General features: G+C 34.9%; 1 protein-coding gene across 6 annotated transcripts in view; it reads right to left on the bottom strand.

Moving 5' to 3' along the window:
* Positions 1-1,916: 1,916 nt before the first annotated feature.
* The window catches only part of ATG5 (autophagy related 5), a 35,919-nt gene continuing 14,219 nt past the window's right edge, over positions 1,917-23,616 (bottom strand). For 5 of the 6 annotated variants that reach the window (XM_087913603.1, XM_087913597.1, XM_087913595.1 and 2 more), the window contains exons 6-8: positions 21,744-21,838; positions 10,900-11,017; positions 1,917-3,686 (exon numbers count right to left, since the gene is read on the bottom strand). In XM_087913603.1, the coding sequence (XP_087769729.1) occupies positions 3,550-3,686; positions 10,900-11,017; positions 21,744-21,838 (350 nt within the window). In that variant the 3' untranslated portion in view covers positions 1,917-3,549. Of the gene's footprint in view, positions 3,687-7,772; positions 9,563-10,899; positions 11,018-21,743; positions 21,839-23,616 lie in introns of those variants that run through there. The other variant, XM_087913605.1, reaches the window with a different exon arrangement.

Here is a 23,616-nt window from a genome sequence, read left to right as displayed (position 1 = left end):
TGGTGGTCATGTGACTGGCTGGGTATGGCTTGTATGTAAATATTATAAATATTTATATAAATATTGAATGTTTTATAAAAAAAGAGTAACTTTTACCCAAAATCAGGCAAAGCAGGCAGGCAGATTGAGTTGCTCACAGAATCACAGATTCATTCAGAGATCTATCTATCTGCCATCGGCTAGCTCAGTCTCTCAAATTTGCTTGCCATGAGTCTACACTGAATTTGCTTGCAAGCAAACCTTCAGTCCTAAGGGAGGTTCGGCTGTGTTGAGCCAAAGATCTAAAGACCAGCTAGAAAGCAAGAAATCCAACCATTTCCTGCTTCCTAGCTAATCTAAATCTCCCAGCAGAGCAGAACAGATGATGGTCAGAAAAAGGAAAAATAGCAATTTAGCAAGCAAGTTTACCGGGTAAAGAGTAAGTGGGTCCCCGCGGGCGGCGCAGCCTTGTGTTTCTGCGCAGCCTGGATTGCTTTGTGGGGGTGCTCTGGGAGTGAGATTTCTCTGCGGCCCATCAAAATTTTCTCACGGCCCACCAGTTGGCGACCGCTGTACCAGAGGACAAGATCTGAATTGATATGTTGAATTCTAGGAATAAATGATGATGAAAATTGGACCATGACTGTATGTACATGTTGCCCATACATGCAAGCGTGAGCTGTATTATGCTTATTTTGAAGTAGTTAATTCATACAGATATGAATGTCTTTAATAAGAGACTATCAGCTGCACAAAGAATAAGCAAACTCACAACTTCCCTGCTTTTCCTCTGTAATCTCATATGGCACCTCACGTAATGCTATGAAACTGGCAACAGATCTGAAAACTTCTAGGAAGGAGAAAGAATTGCCAAAGTAATGCCTTTTGGTTGAGGATCTGTATACTGCACGAGTCAAAAAGAGGGCTGTGAAAATATTTACAGACCCCTCACATCCTGGATATAAACTGTTTCAACTCCTTCCCTCAAAACGACGCTATAGAGCACTGCATATCAGAACAACTAGACACAAGAACAGTTTTTTTCCCGAAAGCCATCACTCTGCTAAACAAATAATTCCCTCAACACTGTTCAACTATTACAAAGTCTGCACTACTGCCTTACTGTTAATCTTCTAATTCACTCCTTATCACCCATCCCTTCCCACTTGTGATGTATGACTGTAACTTTGCTGCTTGTATCCTTATGATTTATATTGACAGTTTCCTAGTATGATTTGATTGTTTATTGTACCCTATGACTATCATTAAGGGTTGTACCTTATGAATATTGATGAATGTATCTTTTATGTATACTGAGAATATTTGCACCAAGACAAATTCCTTGTGTCTCCAAACACACTTGGCCAATAAAGAATTCTACAAGCATTTTCAAATATAGTAGTACATTGTTCTTTTGTTATCTAAAGCATTGTAGGTCTGCAAATTAAGTTGATGTCTGAACAGACTGCAGATACAACTGTAAGCTTAATAATGGTTAGAAGATATAACAGCTTCGGAAAAAGTGATTTACAGTTGTAACTATCACACCACCCCCATGATTCTGTAATTGTAATTTGGGGTACTTGGAAATCAGCATACATTTACAACAGTTGCAGTATTTTGTAGTTATGTGTTTGTGATTTGTCGGCTTCCAACAAGCAAAGTCAATTATATAAGTTAGATTCACTTAGTGACTGCTGTAACAATTGCCATAAAATCAGATCCGGTCATATTACGACTCGCTGAATTAGCACATTGCTTAACAATTGAAATTTTAATCTCAGTTGTAGTCAAAAATCAAGGACTATCTATTCTTAAGTATTACTTTTCAATGTATTCAACGTCATGAATTCATTTTAGCATCACAGTCCTGTTTGATTTATGACTAAACTATTACAATATTTTGTACATAGGTGAAATACTTAAAAAGCAAACAATTCTGAGAATGGCAAACTTTATTTCAAGAAAACGTTCTATATTTTATAATATCTAGTGTCTTATTTAGAAGATGATACAAGGCAGTTAGGTAAAAAGTCAGTATACATTCATATTTCCAAACATTACTACTCTTATTTACTACTGGAATAAAGGAGGCAATTCCTACTTTGGTAAGTCCTCATTATAATCAAAGCAAGACTTTCAGCTTCTTTTGAAAAGTTCTGGAACAAATGAAGAAATCTCTAATGCTTCCAAATATAATTTTAAATCATGGATTATAAAAATAAATCCCTAACTCTACCAGGACCAGAAACACAAGACATAATTTAAAAATGGCCTTTTCTGATATCAAAAATTATGAAAAGCTTTGATCTTGGAAAGCTTTTTTAATGTATCTATGATAATATTTGATCTATCCGACTTGTTTTATGTTAGATGCCCAGAACTAATGTGCTAAAGTTGTCCTATGCTGGCATAAGGTCTTGTTGGAAGCAGGAAGACTTCCATTTGAATCTTACTGAGGCTTCAGCATACTTGAACTGTCTTCAATGTCACCTACTCATTAGTTCTTTTGGAGTCGAAAAAAATCTAACCCTTGAAACTTCCAAAATCTTCCTACAATCTATTTAGAAAGACTTTTTTGCTGCATATGAACCCACCCACCCCCTTAACTGAAACCAAAATATTTCTGATTAAAAGAAATGTCCCGTAGTTTGGGACTCTACTCAGTGCCATATGACTAGACATCTGGCCATATAACAGGGCTTCCCTCCCCCTTCTTGTATTCATCCTACTTTCACTAAACCTCGTTCTTTGACTTGCCAGAACAGGTGGTGGATTATATAGGTAACTGCTGGGGAGGGAAAAGATACCTTCCACCTGTGAGGTTGTTCTGCCGATAGAGAACCCAATTATCCAACCATCTTGCAGCATGCATTCAAGAAGTCATTTATCTGAGCATATTCAATGTTACATTACTCATAAATTATGCAAGAAATGTTCCAGTATTATTTTGAACTAAGGCATAATAATGCCAGTAAAATTATGATGCTAGTAATGTGTTTAGGATCACTAATATAATTTGTACAATACAAAACATGTGGCTGTTTAAAAATTCCGTTGCCAAGTATAAAACTGGAAAGAAACTTTGTGTATGAAATCCCAGGCAAAGGACGTTAGCATGCCATCTTTTTCTAAAGGGATACTACACATTAGTACACAATTTTTATAGGATACTTATCTGATTTTCTAGAATAAATCAGATTTTATTTTAAAGGTAAGTCATTACAACTTTGGGAAACACCCTCCTTTATTGATTAATAAGAAACAAAGTGGTGCATATTTCAATTTATTCCTCATGTTCTCCACTTCATATTTACCATTAGAAAAATAGAAAATTTGCAGTAGCCTTCATGCGCCACATTCAAAGTTAATGATGACACTGGGGGAAAAAGGGGCTATGCAAAAATTGGCCAGCTCAACTACTGTTATCACATGAAGGATCTTTCTTCCTCTTCAGCTTGCAAGAGCAAGGTTTTTTGGTCAGGTCAATCTCATCAAGCTTGATTGAACTTAGCTGTAGATTTTGCTGTCCCCAACAATGGCTGATCCTCAGACAAACATGATGACACTTCAATCTGCAGACAATGGAATAACACTGATGTGTAGAAAGTTATCTGGATAACTCATATGTTCACTTAGCCATTGTACTGGCGTCTCCAACATTGGTTCTATTCCATGAATCATCACTTGAGTCTTCTTTTCACCATCTAATTCACAGAGAGAGTGAAAGAGAAAGAGAAACTGCTAAGCTAGCATTTGTCAGATTTAAAAAGAAACAACTATATCGGAAGTATATGATACTTAGTTTAATAGTGAAATTCTACAGAATCCTTGTTTTATTGCTACTGATTATTATCTTACCACTGTTCAAATGAATTTATAAAGGCACATGGAAATTCTAGTAAGTGAAGCTTCATAACATTATCAAGAAGCTGCTGCTATTTTTTTAAAACCACTGTAAACCACTGTAATTAAACATATCAACCTTTCTCTCATTGTGCACATTGAAGTGAAAAACAATAGTTTTAAGAACAGAGCTTCAAAAGATGTCTTAAATTCAAAGGTTTTAAATTAATTTAAGTGGCAATAATTTACAAAGGGACAAATTTTCCATAATTGTTTAATAATTAACTGGATCCAGACTAAACAGTCCTAGAGCAGACTGAATGAAATCATTTGGAGCAGTTCTTCAAGATTTCAGTGGATCTACTATAAAATACAACTAAAACAGATACAATCTTGTACATGTCGTAGAAATGAAATATGTACAAATAATATGGGGGGGGGTTGTCAATACAAGGTTCAGAGATTATGACAAGAGCTTGGGCTTGGGTAGACACCAAGGTTGGTCAATTTAATTTTGGTTTACATTTTATTGTAGAAAATCCAAATCAAATTGCCATATGAAAGCTGCAATGGACTTTTGCTACAGTATTTGGGGTCTTTTGAAAATGAGATTTGCTCAGCTCTGCTTTCTAGGGATTTTTTTTTTTTTATGTTTTCAAAATGATATGTGGAGGGGATGAAAATATGGCTTTCTTAATTGGGATGAAGCTGTAAAGAGACTATGATTAATTTGTACGCTTATTATATTGCATACTTTTTATATTGTATCTGTACACTTATTATATCTGTACACTTATTTTGTAGAGATACTCCTGAGTAAATAATGCATATAATTTCAAAATGATAGAGAGTTTTTTCCAAGAGGAGCCTTCACAATTCAAGAATTTCAATATGGATTTGATTTATTGGAACAATTTAAATGAGCATCTTACATCAAAGAGAGGTCCTGAAGAGAACGTTCTAAAATTCTGGGAATTAGAAATTGTGGGCACTTTCATCAAAAGTTTGAAGTGAATTGTATTAAAAACTTCAGTGTGGCAGAAATAGCTACTAAAAATTTTATATTATTAATACGATAGATCAACAAACAAGAGTGTCCCCATTATTTTAGAAGACCTCCTAAAACCTTGTGAAAAGAATTTAGAGGTTTAAAGGTTAATACTTCTTGTTTCAAAATATCGAAGTCAAGACCCTAGAAGTGGCAAGAAGATAGCTAAGAACTTATTTATACTTCACAAATCTGTTTGGGATTTTTCAGAACAATGACTTCAACAGTGCTTCGCTTTATTTGTAAAATTCCTTTAAAGGGAAGTATTCCTGGCTCTACTTTTATATACTTTTGAAAAGTTACAGAGAAAAATATTAAATGCAGATCTCAGAAAAGACAGAGACATACAAGATGTGATATGTAATGAAATATAATAACAGTGAAGACAAGATACATTTATCTTTGATTTATTAAATATGGCAAGGTCTTTGTGTAGGTCATGCCAGAACACACAAATTATTAAGAGTAAGCAATACACTGGAAAACAGGATTATTCTTCCAAGGAAATTTTAGACAAAAAAGCAGCTTGTATAAGAACAGAATTTGGAGGAACAGAATAGCTTAAATGAGAGTGAAAGAAATGTGCATTTTCATCATATTTGTTTAACTTGTCTAGGAAATAAATTGACAGAATAATGGACCAAATCAAAATAGGAGGTGAAAATACCAAGAATTAAAAATAAGCAAATGATAACGCTTCTGAAGAAAGCTCATTATGGAAGTAAAAAATGGAAAATGAAAAATCTGGGTTAATATTAAGAAAACTAAGACAATGTTAACCATCAAGCTTAGTTCATTAACAGTTAATAGCAATGAAGCAAAAATTAAGAGATAATTTTATTTTCTTGGGCTCAACAATACATGAAGATGGACAGTGCACTATATAAGTACGGTAAACAGGAGATTAATACCGTGTTTCTCCAACAATATGACCTCCCCCAATAGGAAGACCCAGCATGTTTTCTAGGCATAAAATGAAATTAAGCCCCTCCCCCCAAATTTAGGCCTATTTTAAAACATGCAAAATGGGGGGAAGGGTGGGGGGACTTGTCGTTAGGAGCACCCCGCGGGCAGCAATTCCTCGCCACCAGCTGCTCCTAATGGGCGATCATGGCAGAGCGTGGAGAGCTCCCTACTCCTGCCAAGCACCTTTGTGGCAGACCCAAGACCTTCAGCGCCTGCCACTGTTGATTTCTCTTCTGCCCATGCCGCCACCGCGTTTGAAACTGCCACTTCCACGTTTGGAGAACCACCGCTGTTTGGAGCACCGCTGCCGTCTGGAGCTGCCACTTGTGCATTTGGAGCTGCCGCTGCGTTTGGAGCTGCCGCTTCCCCGTTTGGAGCACTGCTGCTGTTTGGAGCTGCCGCTTCCGCATTTGGAGCTGCCGCCGTGTTTGGATCTGCCACTTCCGCGTTTGGAACCCCACCGTTATTTGGAGCACTGCCGCTGTTTGGAGTTGCCATGCCCACATTTGGAGCTGCCGCCGCGTTTGGAGCTGCTGCTTCCACGTTTGGAGCACTGCCGCTGTTTGGAGCACCGCCGCCATTTGGAGCACCGCCGCCACTCCAAACACAGCAGCTCCAAACGTGGAAGTGGCAGTTCCAAACATGACAGCGGTGCTCCAAATGGTGGCGGCACTCTAAATGGCAGCGGCACTCCAAACACGGAAGCGGCAGCTCCAAATGTGGCGGCGGTGCTCCAAATGGCGGTGGCACTCCAAACACGGAAGCAGCAGCTCCAAACGTGGCAGCGGAATGGGCAGAAGGGAAAGCAACAGCGGTGGGTGCCAAAGGTCTTAGGTCTGCAGCAAAGGTGTTTGGTGGGAGTAGGAAGCTCTGTGCGCTTCGCCATGATCACCCGTTAGGAGCGGCTGGTGGTGAGGCTGCTCATGGGGCGCTCTAGATGAGGATGCAAGGGGGGGGAATTAAGTCACCCCCAAAAAGATGGCCTAGCCGTTTTTTCGGGGTTCAAAAAAATATAAGACCTAGCCTTATTTTATGAGAAACACGGTACTAGGAGAAAGGCAATGATCAACTTAGACAAGATAATGGAGATAAGAATATTTTTATGATAAAATAAATCAGAATAGTCAAAATCCATTGTTTTCTACTAGTATCATATGCTTGTAAAAGCTGACACTAACAAAGAGCAAGAGAAAATAAGATAGGTATACTCAAGTTATAGATCTCAAGTTGATTGTTAAGAATTCCATGGATTGATTTAGCCTGGATAAAGACTTATCCCATGAAGTGATGACCAGGAAACAGTAGGATCTAGATTCAGGGTAAGGGTTAGGGCTACGGTATATGCAGCAAGTAACAATTGAGAAAGAAACAAATGACTGACTATATGTCTGGAAAGACTAAGAGAAACCGAATCCCTGAAAGTTCTCAGAAAAGTTGCGAATTATCTCTGTCAAGATAGTGTTCTTACAGTAGTGAAGAATTAGGCCTGATTTAATGATTTTTAACTAAAAAGCTATTAAAATTTATTTTAATATGCTATTATTTTAAGATTTATTTTGTTTCTTTTTTGGCATCTCTTAATTGCTGTGCTAAATATATGTATTTTATGCTATTAAATTTATGTATTTTAATTGTTAAACTGAATTAGAGGTTTGCCCTGAATAAATGTTGGAAAAGCATATTCAGCATTACTCCAACTTTTACCATACAACCATACCTTACACCAAACTAAAAAGTTTAGCCACTCTGAAATGTTCTCCTAGCTGAAAAACATGTTGAGGGAAAGGGTGTGTTTATTCAAATGTTAATAATTTGTCAAGTCATTTTTTTCTCAACGTATTTTTATGTCCTATAACAAAATATAAAAGCAGAATCCTATTACATTCTACAATAAAGTCATTTTATGCTATTGTATTAGAAATGCTTTACTTTCATTAATTAATAATAATACTTTATTTACAGTCACAGACCGAAACACAAGTACAACAAAAACTTTCATTAATTAAAAAAAAACCAGCTCATTATTTTCCAAATGTTCACACTTACAATATGAGCAACAATACTGATTAAGATTCTTAGCAATTTGTTAAAGACAGTAGTCTGCTGGTGGTAATAACTGATATTTGAACTAAGACTTGAACTTAACTTTACTAGGCATTCTATAGTAGTTTAGACAATTCACCAAATCCACATAAATAAAACAAATGCACAGTGAAATGTATAAGGGGGGGGCTAGGTAAAGAGCCATTTAGATATTTTCAGAAGTTTGTTCAAAAGCATTTTTCTTTTTTTGTGGATCAGTAAAATTTTGCCTAATCAAATCCACTCCACAAATAGCCCCTGACTAAAAGGGGCTAAAATTCTAAAAGATGTCAGCCACAGCCATATTGGTGACAGCCAGTGGTGTCAGATGACAGAGGGGTAACTGAGTCAGGATATGGCCACAGCAAAAACATCAGACACTAACTTTAAAAGGGCAATTAATCCTACGCAAAAACACTTGTGGAAGAGGGAATGAGATCAAAATCTGAAGAATACGCTACATGATGTAGCAGTAAAAGTGTGCATTCAAGCCTTGATAGCTTTTATCTAAAGCTAACAAACAGAAGTCTTATTTATACAAATAATACAAATTCAAATACTTCCACCCAGCCTTACACACAAATCATGGCAAATGACATGAGGGTTCAACTAATTTTGAGTAAATACTAATCATTACTTTAAAACATTGTTGAATAATTAGTGGATACAAACAATTATGTTCAGAATATAAAGCAAAAGAGAAGTAGCAACAAAAGAATACTTTGCTGCTGAATTTGTTTCATTTCAGGTAAGGACCTTGGTTTATGAGCACAGAAACCACAGGAAAAGCTCACCATAATTACTTTAAATCATGACAGCCTGTTGGCAAGGGATATTTTTTTCTGTTTACTATCCAAGCAATTCACAGGAAGTGTTCCTTAGGCCTCTAGCAAGTGCAATGTGACCAAACACCATCCTCTTTACAGATCGTAAGAAGAGAGTTTGTCCTTATAATCTGTACTATGTTTCAGAGTTCTGCGAATCTAAGCAGTATGGCGTAATTATACGAAATGTTTTCCCCAGCAAAAACATTGGGAGGAACCCTTGAATTCTTGTTGACCTTGTTGTACACCTCAGAAAGTATAACAATGACAATCTGTCTCCACATATTAAGCTCCATGCTGAAAGAGAGATTTGGGGTATAGAACGACTTAGTGATATCTACAGATTAGAGTGCTGTAGTTGTCAACTAAACTTTGTTAACTTTTAAGAAAGTAACCTGTAACTTAAATAAAAGTATCCCAGCAAATTCTATCATATAAAAAACCAATGCCATATTCTCAAAAGAATGGCAGACTAAGCAATGAGAGAAACATCAATGTTAAGAATAATTTAAAAAACAAGTTGGATACTGAATTAATTCAATTCATTTAATCTGGAAAACATTTATGGATTATAATTCTGCATACAGACTTGTAGCACATTCAAAATTTGGGTCTCTCCTAATGTAACTTGTTTTTAAAAATACCAGATTTTGTCTGACTTGTTATGATAATGAAACTTTCTCAGATTAGATAGAAATTCTTATTGTGTATTTATTCTGATTGATGATTATATTGGCTGCCTTCACTGATTAATCCTTATTTATTTTGTATATCTTGTAAACCTCTATTTCATTTCTTCTCTTTCTTCTTGGTTGTGCTTCCATACATTAACAAAAAGAAAAGAAAAAAAAATAAAATTCAGGTAATAGTAATGTTAGACTCATCATACTAATCCTTAAATCAGGGATACAAAATTATGCATAAGAGCTTGTAGATGGTATGATAAATTCTGAATTGTATTATAGAGTATTAATCTGAACATTATGCAATGCTTTTTCAGGAAATATGTTTGGGTCTTAGGTTCTTTCTATTCATAGATGATCATAGATTGTTCTATTCATAGATAATATTGGTCTTTATTCCGCCTATAATCATCCAACATATATACATACCATTCCAAATGTCCCTGAAACTTTAGGAAGAGATTTACAAGGGTATAAAGGGAAATGAATGAAACACTCTTCTCCTCATACCCATAATGCCTGAAACTCTCTAAACCTGAGGTTCACTCAAGAAATGACTGAACAGTTCATAAATGTGAAATAGTTTGAATCAATTGATTCCACACAATGAAACATAACATAATGTAAATAATGCATTCTCAACTAGAAAATGTTGAGTTGTTGTTTCTGGACATCCTCCTGAAGCTGATTTGTCTCCTCTTCCCTAGAGGAACAAATTTCAAAAGCTGCAAACTAAAAAACAATTTATTCTGATCTTGCCAAACCTAGAAAAGGAGCAGAGGCTATATAGGCTTGGCAGAGCCTTCTCGTCGCCCAATTAAAAATCCAAAATCTGATTCTATTGCTTCTGCTATTTATCATTTATATTTCATGACAGGTAGTCCTCAAGTTATGAGCATATTGAGCTCCGAAATTAGAGTTATCAGTTGTGTCAGTGATAAAGCAAGTCATCATGTGACTGGACCCAATTTTATGACCATTTTGGGGGCAGGCATTGAACAAACACCAAGATCATTAAGCAAACAACATGGTCATTAAGTAAACCCACTGTTCACCGTGAGGCATTTCGTTTTTTTTTTTATACTGGAAATGAGATGTAAAGGCCAGTTTCTGGCAGAAATATCATAAATCGTGGTCACACAACTGTAGGGCACTTCAAAAAGCCATAAATGCAGACCAGTTGCCAAGAACCAAAATATGGTCTCATGACCTGGAGATGGGGGAAGAGCGAGATCAGAATTTCAAAACTAGGTTGTAAGTAGATTTTGGGGGGGTATATTGTAACTTTAAATGATTGCTAAGCATGGGGTCATAAGTCAAGGACTACCTCTATGCTTCAGTGTCATTTCAAATTTAAGATTAACACTGTAACTCTCCAGAAAAAAAAGTGGTTAAAAAAAATCAAAATATTCCCCAAGCTCCACCCTATAAGCAAGAAAAACATATTCCATTATGTCTCTTAACAGAATACCTTCAGAATTAATTGCAGTGGGACACACTTCTCTTAGGAGATCACCCAGTGTATGTAGCTGTCCATCTACAGCAACAGGACGGAATAGCTTCTGTATAAAAGGTCGTTCTGGTGTTGTCTAGAATAAAGTGTTAATATTAGACAAAGCTCAATGAGAATAAGCTATACATAATTATGTTACAAGAGCATGAGTGGTAAAATAAAACATAGCACATAGCAATAGCACTTATATAGAGCATCACAGTGTTTTGCAACACTTTGCTTCTCTAAGTGGTTTTTACAGAGTCAGCATATTGCCCCCAACAATCTGGGTCCTTGTTTTAATAACCTTGGAAGGATGGAAGGATGAGTTAACCCTGAGCTGGTGAGAATCAAACTACGGGTGGTCAGCAGAATTAGCAACAGTTATCCATGTCTTCATTGCATAATAATTAAAAATCAACTATGTGTGTGTGTGTGTGTGTGTGTGTGTGTGTGTGTGTGTGTTTTCTTAAGTTTTCGCGGGTACTTACATGTATGGTATTCAGCTTTATTCGGGTATTTTCCCACGTCATTGTAGTTGTGCTTTTAAAGTTGTAGCAACGTAGATTCTGCCGAAACATTGCTACAACTTTAAAAGCACAACTATAATGACGTGGGAAAATACCCGAACAAAGCTGAATACCATACATGTAAGTACCCGTGAAAACTTAAGAAAAAAAATACACACATACACACACACACACATATATACACACACACATATCCTATGCTAAAGATATGTATCAATTTTTTTAACTGCAATTACAAGGTGCTCTTTTAACTTTTAAAGTCATTAAGTGATACAAGGCCTGATTATTTATGGTGGGACATTTCAGACTGAATTCTGGTCTCAAGTAGTCACAAGGGACTAAGGGACAACAATAATAAAAAAAATACCTGTCCACAAAAGACTATGCTTGAAAAGCTGTTGACCTAAGGGACCATATGGGTATATCTGATCAGTGATAGAAAAGACCCTAAGGTGATCTGACAAAAAAAAAAGGGAAATACAACTGTTTGAAGTTTTGATTGAAAAGCAACACTGTGAAGCCATCTAAATACAAACGTGCATAAAAACTAATTTATCAAATTGCACTAAATAATTCTGCAGTGGTTCCAAATTAGATTATTATTACAAAATAATGATCTATATCAATTCAGCTCTTCAAATCATGTAAAAAAATTGAATTGACTCTTAGCTGAAACACATCTTCAGTGGAAAGCCTCCCTTATAGTTGCTACTGGAATTTTACTCTTAAGGAGTTGGGGCACTTGTCCGCATGTTTTTGAGTTGCTTCATAATTATTTTAGGTATCACATATGTATTATTTTTAACCCATAGTACCTAAAGAGTTCTGAAAATGGAAAGTTGGAACATCAAATAAAAATAGTTTCACCAATTTAGTCAGGGAACTTAGTTTTATTTGAATTTTAATAAAGTTTGTTTCATTTTGAAGTCTCCTTAAAAGAGCCTTGATTCTATTTTGAAAGCTAGTATTAAAGAGGTAAAGTTCAGACTTCACCCACATATAGTAGATTTTTAAAAATATGAATGTTTTTTCAAAGTAACATGTACCATTACACAGTAACTTCTTCCATAGGTAAGCTGCCTAAATACTACTGTCTTCTTCCTGAGAACACTGGCTAACTGGCTTTTAAGCAATATGTATAAGCCAAACAATTTATACAGGATGTAATCATAACATAAAAAACATAAACCACAAATTGTAATTCTTAAGAAATGAAAGCCAACAGACTTACTAGTCTTTACATCTACATAAAAGAATGGATTTCCTAATTATATTTAAACCACAGCAAATTGTCTTAAATGTTAAACCCACACAATACCCCTTATGATTTCCACATGTCAATTTTTTAGTCATACAAAAACTGAAGATCTTTACATTAAATTCCTACATTACTTCCTCAGTGTACCAAAATATCAGATTATGCGCACTATCGTATTGCTTCTAAATAAATAAAATATCAAATACAGCATTTTAACACTGCTGAACTTTGGTTTAAATTTGATTCCAATCTTTTCAAATGACTCAATTTCCTAAAAACAGATCTATGTAATACTATTTAACCTGATGTATTAAGGTTAAAGATGTATTAAATGTATCTACAGGCTATTCCTAATGGTTCTTATTATTGCATCTTTTCAAAATGCTTACAGATCTCTTGCATTATAAAAAGTTCTGTCTCTTCATAGATATCAACAACAAACTGACCAACCTGTAGTTTCCCAGATTCTCCTCATTCTTCTAAATTTTGGGACACTTCCTGTCCAATAATCATTAAGCACTACACTGATTGTCCAAAATTTTCCTCTATTTAGCTTAGCTGAGGGAGTAGAAGCAATGAAACCTCAAGAGAAAATGACAGTGTAAGGAAAAGGAATTCCTGGAAAGACTATTCCTAGAAATTCTGTTTTGACTTAAACCATGTCAGGAAAAATGTGTTTAACATTTCTTGTCTTCTTGAAAGAAGCTTGATTTTAGCAAATGTTTGTGGTGTTGGGAAACACCCAAAATAGATGTGCCTGAGTCTGAAAGTGGGAATAGCTTTCAACGCAATCCCTTGAAAAAACACATAGCTCCTTTAACCATGGGAAGAGAGATGCTTCATTTATGCTATAGTGTTGCAAAGTCTTTCTTTCAGATCACAATCTTATTTTGATTCCTCATCACAACACTGATCACAGTACAGGTAGTCCTCAACATACGACCACAAACCAGACCAAAATTTCCATTACTGACAAGACAGTAGTTAAGTGAGTTTTGCTCCATTTGACCACCTTTCTTGTCACAGCTGTTAAATGAATCACTGCAGTTGTTAAGTTAGCAACAAGATTATTAAGTAAACCTAGCTTCTCCATTGGCTTTGCTTGTCACAAAAGATGATCACATGACCCTGGGACACTACAACCGTCATAAATACATGTCAGTTGCCAATTATCCAAATTTTGAACATGTGACCATGGGGATGCTGCTATGGCAGTAAGTATGAAAAATGATCATAAGTCATTTTCAATGCCATTGTAACTTGGAACAGTCGTTAAACTAATGGTTGTATGTCGTGGGCTACCTGTATTGCTCTTTTATTCCTTTCTCTAGTTATTTTTTTTAAACCCGAAGTCTCTCGTGAACCTTACCATATTCACTTGCATTTTTGAACAAATATGGATAACTCTGCTTTTCTTCTGCCTTTTCTGTTTCTGCTAATCTTTTTTTCGATTATTATATCCTTGAATTGCTATATTCCAAACAACAAAATCATCAAGTCCCAATTATACCATTTAATTTCACTGTTAGTACCCCAGGGAAATAAACTTTATATTAATTATATTATCAAAAAAATTTACAAGCACAGTATGTTTTGCATCCCCAAATTTCTGATATAGTAACAAGCAGTTGACTAAGTTTTTTTTAAAAAAGGAAGAATGGATAGAAAGAGAAGATTTTAAACCCATTCTATGCCTTTAAGCAGAAACCCATATCTTTTTAGTGAAATTTACAACAAGGATGTAGGGGAAGTCAAATAAGCAAACAGATTAATTTCCATGATTATATGAGGAAGTGGAAGCAATGAAACTTCTAGACAAAGTGACAGGGTAATGATTGTAAGGAAAAAGATTTCCTGGAAAGACTACCCCTGGAAAGTATGTTTTTAAAACAAACTGAGTAAGATAAACTTTGTTTAAATAATATCAGGAAAAATGTTTTGCCCAGAAATGGGCAAGCATCTTAATTGTATTTCTCATTAATTATTTTATAATTATACCTTTGCATTGATGACAAAGAATGTTAAACAGAATTGTATAATCTTGTTGTTATATTTTTCAACCACACCGGACTTCTTGGAAATTTGTCTCATGCGAAACTAATATATGGATGTTGATGGTGTAAAGGTTCAAAACAATTGTAGAAGACATTATCTGTCCGGTTGTCTTATTTAATGTACCACTATAAACTTTACATTTCAAATATTAAATGCAGCTACCTAAAATATGATACTGACACTTTGGCAGCTACTTTCCTGAATCAAAAATATACCCCCACAAAACCACTAGCTCTCTCACTATCAAATTTCTACCCTGCCTATATCACCTAAGTCATTATGGGTGATTCACTACTTAGCTTCCCACCTGGATAGTTACAGATCTCTTCTCCTCAAACTAGATTCATCCTGGCTAAGAGGCTAAGACTCATGTAGGGAGGGGCTTCTTGTAGTTCCACATTGTTGAGGTGTCAGAAGAGCTGAAGCCAGAAGGCACTGCTTGTCTGTAACACATAAATGCTACAGAATGGACTCCATTAAGATCAAACTGCCCAGGTCCCCTTGTATCTTTTAGGAACAGGGGTCGCCAACCTTTTGGAACTCAGGGACCACCAAACACCAAATTTGGGAAAATCCCAAAAAAAGTCTGCAGGAAAATTCCCCACCCAGTTTTCCTACCAATTGATCATTCTTTATTTGGGATCACAGGATACTGTCTCTAGCTTCATTGTAAAGGGAGGGGAAGAGAGAAACAGAGAGAGAGACAGAGAGAGAGAGACTTTGGCTTCATGCAAGGAAAGCAGCAGAAGCAGCAGAAGTCTTTCTTTCTCTCTCCCAAACTCCGCCAGAAATGAGTCTTTGTGAGACTTGTCATGCTGGCACAGCCTCTTGGAGCAGGATGCCTTTCAGGGTTCCAAAGACTCATTTCTGGTGGAGTTTGGGGGAGAGAAAGAAAGACTTTTGCTGCTTTCCTTGCATGCAGCCAAAAGCAGAAGAAGAAAGAAACAGAAAGAAGCAGCCCGGTAGCCAGGCCAGGCATGTGGGATGAGTTCCCCCCTCCGCCCTTTCCCCACTCCCCTCACTACCTCATGTTGTTTGCAATGTAAGCAATGCAAGCCTTGTGTTCCTGTGCAGTCTGGATTAATTAATTGTTTTGGTGAGGGCTTTGGGGGTGACATTTCTCTGGGGACCACCAAAATTTTCTTGCAGACCACCAGCAGTCCCAGCCCACTGGTTGGCAACCACTGTTTTAGGAACAGTGTTAAAAACAATCCTTTTTTTGAATACCCTATTTTTTTCTTCCTTTTTTTTTCAAACTTGGAGTTATATTACTTTATTATTTTTTTTACTTTATTTTTCTTTATTTGAATTAATATCTCAGCATGTTGCTCAACAATTGAGGATAATTATGAGAACCTACTGAAACAAATTAAAAAAAGATCTAGAAAATTGGAATAATCTTCAACTATCATTAGTAGGCAGAATTTTGGCAATCAAAATGAACATTTTGTTTATATTCCAAAATATACCAATGAAATTAGAAAAATATTTCTTTAAAGATATGAATAAAATAACGTTAAATTTTGTGTGGCAGGGTAAGAAAGAATCAAATTAAAATATTTACAAGATGCAAAAGAAAAAGGAGGATTCGGCTTTCCGGATTGGGAACAGTATTATCAAGCGGCTGCCTTAACATGGATTAAAGATTGGATAAATTTGGACAATAAAAGACTGTTACTTTTAGAAGGGCATGATTTACAACAGGGCTGGCATGCATATCTGTGGCCCAGTAGACATACGACATACAATACTTTTTGATGCACAAAATCTGACAAGCTCTAATCTTAATTTGGAACAAAATAAGATTGCAAAACTATATGGAAACTCCAAGCTGGTTCTCCTCTTTAGAAGCAATATCATATCCGAATCTCTACAACCAGAAAAAGGCAATTACATATGAAGATATTTTAACAGATAAAGGCCGGTTAAAACAAAGACTGGAACTTAATCAGCAAGGTTGGAATGGTGGGTATATCTCCAAGTACAATCTAGATACGAATGGAACAAAAAAGAATGGGGAATTAATTGCCAAGATACAACATTAGATAAAATATTATTAGGACCAGAGAAGAAACAAATAAAGAATTTGTATAATTATTTACTAGATTATAAAATGTATGAGGAGCAAGTTAAAGAATCAATGTTAACCTGGCTAGAAATTTCAGCCATAACATAAATTTGGACCAATGGCAGCAAATTTGGGACCGGACTAAAAAGATTACGTTAGCCACACTCTACAAAGAAAACCTGTTTAAGATGTTTTACAGATGGCATCTCCTGCCAGGTTAGCCAAAACATATAGCTCTCAACCATTTACATGCTGGAAATGGGGTACCTATTATCATATGTAGTGGAAGTGCAAGAAAATACAAGAGTTCTGGCACAAAATATGGCAATGGCTAGAAGAAATGTTGGATTTAAAAATAAATTATACACCGGAAATGTTTTTTGGGGGGGAATAATAAATTATGATTTTTAAAAAGCAGATATTTACTTAATCATTCATGTCATTACAGCTGCAAGATTACTAATCGCCCAAACATGGAAGTTAAAAGAAATATCAAATGACAAAGCAATAATAGAAAAGATTTTCCAATGCGCTGAGCTAGATAGTATGACATTAGAATTTAAAGAGCAAGACATTTCAGAATACTATGCGGTATGGGAAAATTTCTATGTACGAAGGGATATGAGAGGAAGTATAAAAAATACAAACTAGAAATGTAAGAAGAGTTTGTATTATAACATAATGTCTAGGATAAAAATTGATATAAAGATTAAATGTAAATATGTACATAACTTTTATATATATTGTTTATACTGTTTGGTGATATTTTGCTTATATAACAATGTAAAGATTGATATATATCTCAAAAAGATCACCACGTTCAATGTTTTAAAGTTTAATTTCAATAAAAAAATTAAAATTTATATAAAAACGTTTTTATTATAACATCATAACAGTTGAGGGTCATGCAATTTTAGTAGAATAAAAACTGAATAAATAAATGATACATCTGTGTTATGTATTCACAAAATAATGTATGTGTTTACCTTCCAAGAGGCCGTATTTCTCAAAAAGGGCAGAGTCAAGAAACTCCAAGTTAAATTAAATACTACTTAAAATTATTTGCCTATAAACAAAGCATGCCCTTTACAACATTCCTTTCTGCAACCATTCTCTTATATGCAATGCTTCTTCATACCCCAAAACTCGTTATACAAACTATGCATTTCCCACTTATTCCTTTATTCAAGCAGAAACAGCAAAATAATTTCAAAAGGATGCGTTGGGGGAAAAAGGAAGTATGACTATCAGGAAAAGAAAGAGGTGACCAAAACTGCAGGCAGATAAGGTCAGGAGAGAAAAAAATAACTAGGCAAGGAAGGGAAAAAACAAACAAAACTCCCTTTCGATATATATAAAAAAATTAAATTTCCAAGCAGTGGCTAATTGAACTTGGCAGCTATTTATATCCTGCTAATTCTTTGTTTTCAACTGTTTCTTTTCTTATTGGTGCATCTGCCAATTATTTGACATAAAAAATCACGACAAATAAAATTGTAAAACTAAATGTATAACTGTACTGTTAAAGTCTTCGTTATCCTGTAGTACCACAACAGTGATTTCATATGACATTGTTCATTCAAAACAGATAGATTTATATAGTACCACGATTACTAGCTTTATTCTCTGTGAATTTATATAATTTCCTGGTTTAAAAAAAATCTCAGTAGGTGGTAATCACTACATTTTATGGTAATAACTTGGTTAATTTAATTGTCCTACAATACAAAAGTAATTGGAAATTATCAGCCTTCATATAACTTATAAAGGCTTTGCTACATATAGTATGTCAGTTTGTTGTGTGTGTATGTAATTATTTATATATACATACTTTAAAGTTACTTCTAAGGAGCACTACTTTGAAGCACTACTCCTTGTTGAAAGTTAATAATTATACAGTCCTAAAGGAATCTGAAACAAACACACAAATAGTACACCCATAACGGAAACCTTCAATTGCCACGGTCTGTTATTTAGTAAAATGTTATCATTATGTCTATAACAGTATCAAAGCAATGTCAGTGATACTTAAGGTAAATAATATGAATGTCTCAGAGACTGTGGTTAAATTAAGGGCAGTCATTAGAATTACACACACATCTGGAATGAAGCTAGACTTATTTATTTTTATATAGTAAGGATTATTACAATTTTGTCTAGACAATAGACAAAGATTTCGGTCACAAACAGTTAAGGACAATTTTCCTAATCATATGTGGGCAACAACCCATGTCTTCCTCACATCCTTTCATTTGGCAGGATATGTCATAAGGAATAATGAAACTATCCTAATCTTCTACATGATCAAGAGAAGCATTATTTCAGGAATGAGGGAGAAATTATGGCAACTGTTTAGACTGAGTCTCCCACACAGACTGTTCTTAAACCTCCTTTATGGTGCTACCCACTATCCAACAAACTAATTTCATTTTATAATTTATTTAAATTGCCTGATTCTTTTTCTAAGTGTTTGCATTGTTTACAAAACAACAGAAATGATTTAGGCACAGTATTACAATAAATATGCAGATGAACTATGAGCACAATATAGATTTTTTTCCCTAAAACATTACAATTAGCCTAAAAAAATAATTGTTGGGATAACTGCACTTACATAAGTCAGCAGCATCACTATGTGTATCAGACAGTATATAAATTGAGAGCCAAAATTTAGCTTGAGTTCTGGGATAGTTTATATGGCACCCAGGTCTTCAAATGATTATTGGTAAAGTTTTATATTCTTCCCTAAACTATTTACACTGCTTTGTTCTTGCAGTTCCTTGTCACACTCCTCCACCACCACCACCATACACATCTCTGACTCTTCAGCAAACCATAATTCACACATGAAAAGAGGGAGGAGCAGGATATGGGCAGCAGAGAGAAGTGTTATCAATCAACCTGAAAGAACCTCTGAGAGTTGCCCACCTTATACAGCCAATTAAATGCTAGTTAATTCTTAACTGAAAGTTCAGTAAGGAATAGTATATTTTAAGCTCCACTGCTTTTATCTGCCCAAAAGAAACTGGGAGGAGAGCAAGAAAAGGCAAACACAGCTGATTGTGTGCATTTTGTATTGGGAGCTGATGAATGCAGACATGAGTGACTGTTGCAGCCCTAGAGGTTATCCCACTGACAAGCAACCTAGCTCAATTCTAGAATTCAATACAATTCTATTTCTTTTTCATCTTTCTCTATTTCTACTTCTATATCTCTCTCTGTATTTTAGGAGCATGTAACTGGGCATGTTTCCTCCTTACTTCTTTCCTAGAATTGTTTAAAATAAATCAAAGAAACACCTGAATCTCCTTTCTTCTCTTTCTCAAAAAAGGGGGGGATTTTCCTGCCATTCACAAACTGGCAATCCAGCCCATAAGTTCAGTAACACTGTGTCCAAGTCTAACCTTATTTTCTAGCAAGAAAGCTTTTATAAGAAAAGAAGCTGAACAGCAAATGAGATATTCAGGATAGGTAGGAAGGGATAGGAAACAGTCCAGATTAGTTTTGCTTTAGCCATGTTGGTCCTCTTTCTAAGGTTCTTGGATTCACTGGTTGGTTCTATCCTTTATAGTACATCAGCTTCTAGATAACAAATGTATACATACTTTTCAAAATAGAGTCAAGATAACCTTTCCTCAGATTATGTTCTGTCTGAATTCAATAACCAACTGTCTATACTATATCCAAGAAGAATCAATATGGTTATAAAAGCTAGGATATTTGTACAGTCATGGACCATTTACCGAGAGAGAAAGTCTCAGGAGAATGCTAATGGACAAAAATATTAACATCCTTTTAAGAAAGATTTCTACTACAACTAGTATTTAGCCAGTATTTTTCTTTTTTCAAACTCGGAGCCAGTATAATGTAGCAATTGAAGTAACCCAACTAGGAGTGGGAAACACACACGCTGGTCATTAGGCATGGAAACCAGCTGGCTGTCTAGGTTAAGAGGAAGTCACTTCCTCTCAGCCTAAACAGTCAAATATCTGAATGCTCTATCATGCACTGATGGATTCCCTGTAAGAAACTGAGACATAGGCACAGTACAAGGCAACCCTATAACTAAGCCAACCCTATAACTAAGTGGGATAAATGCTATGAGACTTTGTTGTTTTTGAAATGGGACTGTACTTTATACAATTAAATATGTCAATAAGAAAGTTAACAGTAGACGGATGAAAGGAAAAGCAGAGTTTTTTAAAAAAAAAATCAATTTCAATCACTGTGAGCAAATTTTGCTCCAAAAAAGGCAAAATCTTCAATACAATTTCACTACAATGATTAAATGCATGTTATTTTTCTGACAAATAAGCCGTTAATTTTAATGGTTCCTTTGTTAAAAATGGCAGTTCTTCCAATCAACTGTTTGTTTTACAAAAGAATAAATTATCTCAAATCCAATTCAAAGTAGATTTGCATAAAAATCTGGGAGGAAAGAAGTTATAAGATGTGCTAATCTTGCAGAAGAAACACTTTTCATGAAACTTCAGGTAATGATCTACATTAGACTCAAAAGGGATAAAAGGAAGCATACTGACCAATAATTAAGTAACTCATCACTATTTTAAAGCCAGAGCAAACTTTTTGGGGCGAAATAATCATTTAACATCAAATGATTATATTTTTCAGCCATAAAAGCACTGCAGCCAATGAAACCAGTACAGAACACATTTGGCACAATTTACATTGGACTTATTGTAGTAGAAGCCCATCAATATCACTTCACCCAAGAACACCAAAGGAAGCAAGTTAGTATTTCGTCTTCCATACTATTCTTAGCACCATGCATTTTTATAAAGCTTTCCAAATTAGACCAAAGAATAAAAATTTTCTCAATGGCTATATTTTTAGTAAGTCACAAATAGCAAAGCTGAGCAAAATTGCTATTAATTGCTATATATTCCCTGACCTGGTATATTCTAAATGGGATGTAGCGAAATCCATTATCTTCTGCAGAATATTCCATGAGTTTCCGGTTTATAGCCCAAAACTGTTCAAATTTGTCTGAAAATAAACAGCAATTACTAGGGTTAACAAAAACAACCACAAAACTGCAAATACCTAATACATAAGAAACACAGGGAAATAGATATAAACAACTTGACTACACTGTTATAGTTTTATTTATTTCACATTACATCCATATTCCTGTGAATGGAAGGGTCAGATTGTATTTGTTAGGATGAATTATTTCTAAGCAATCAAATACTGGGTATTAAAGCTTGTTAAGGCCGGTTGGAAAAAGAGACTTTTTCACAAATAAATATAATATGGTGGTCCTAGTCTGTTGCTGCAGATAAAATATTTTAATATTTTAAACACACTTCAAAATAATTTTTAAACACACTTCAAAATAAATTGTTGGGATCTCTTTAACTGAGTAATTAGTTAATGTGCCACATTTTGTGATACCTTATTGGCATATTTGAATTAAAATGTAATTTTTTTTTCTATTTGAATAGGAAAGTGAGAAATTAAAAAAAGAAAGTTTGGGAGTGCAAAATTGCCTCAATTTCCCAATTCACAATCTGCTTGAAGGTCACTCAGAGCTCCGGGAAGTTTGATGGAGGGGAAGACAAGACGGTTATCCCAATCTTTGTCTCCCCAGTGTAGCTAAGATTTAAAGATTAGACCTCATGAGTATTAGCCTCCTAACTGTGTGATGCTCTCATTTAAAACTTTAGCTAATGTTATTTTACTATCATTCTGGCTTCATATTTTTCCAGGCATTTTAAAGTTTTATAATTGAAATTAAAAACATCAGGTGTAAATAAGTGTCTTTAAACAGGAATAAAGTGGAAGAACTATAGAGGAAAAAGCTGTGTTGGGTAGTGTGGAATAGTGTTTTTATTTGTCTCTGACGGTTACATTCCCCTGCAAGAATAATTTCCAGTAATAATATTTTTGGTATGCAAAACTTATCGCAGGAAACAAAATGAAGAGTGAAGCAACAACTGGAGCTAAGTCTCCATCTCATCACCCTTCTGCACCAAAATGTTATGGCTTTGACATACATTTACATTTTTAAAAGTTTAAATACCAAGCACTACATATCTGGTGCTGATCTTTCTACCGATATAGAACCCAATTTGTTATAAATGAAAAAGATTTGATAATAGTGCCAGTTCAATTTATTGTTATCTTCTCATCGGTTGAATGAGAAGAAATGTAATGCAACAAATTATTTCCACTCAGAAATAATTTCCAGAGAATTTATTGCCATGGAAATATAAAAATAATTGAAACACTGTGTTATTATATACGCAGTTTGCTCAAGATGTATTTTCTAAATAAATAAAAACTCAAACAGGTAGTTTCAACAAAAGGAAATATATAACACAAGATTTAGAATAAGTAGATGTAGTAGGTATTTCTATTATCAAGGGTGAAACTTTCTCTATATTACTCTAATCCTGTTGTTTTTAATGTCATCCACATTTCACTTTAACAGAACAGTAAATTAACAAAGTGATTATCATGAAGTGCTATTTCACTCTTTCTTACGTCAGACTTTGTTATGTAAACTTCCACTACTTACATGAATTTCTTTACAAATTGAGGAAAATGGTAAAATAAAAAGGAATTTTAGAGGCTTCATTGTGTCAAGTAAAGAGTTACACCAGTACACTATAAGTAGAAAGACAAATGCACAATGTTTCATAGAAAAAGCAACTTGCAGATGTATCATTAACTATCAGGCAGTTGTAACAACTGCTACTTTCTTTTCTTTTTTGTGGTCATGAATACTGTTTCACAGAGAAGTTTAACATCATCTCATATAT

This window comes from Pseudonaja textilis, chromosome 1, assembly GCF_049901715.1.
Source record: "Pseudonaja textilis isolate UNSWEBS1 chromosome 1, rPseTex1.2, whole genome shotgun sequence".
NCBI lineage: Eukaryota > Metazoa > Chordata > Lepidosauria > Squamata > Elapidae > Pseudonaja > Pseudonaja textilis.
The sequence above is the reverse complement of the archived record's forward strand: the minus strand, read 5'-3'. Positions and strand labels throughout refer to the sequence as shown.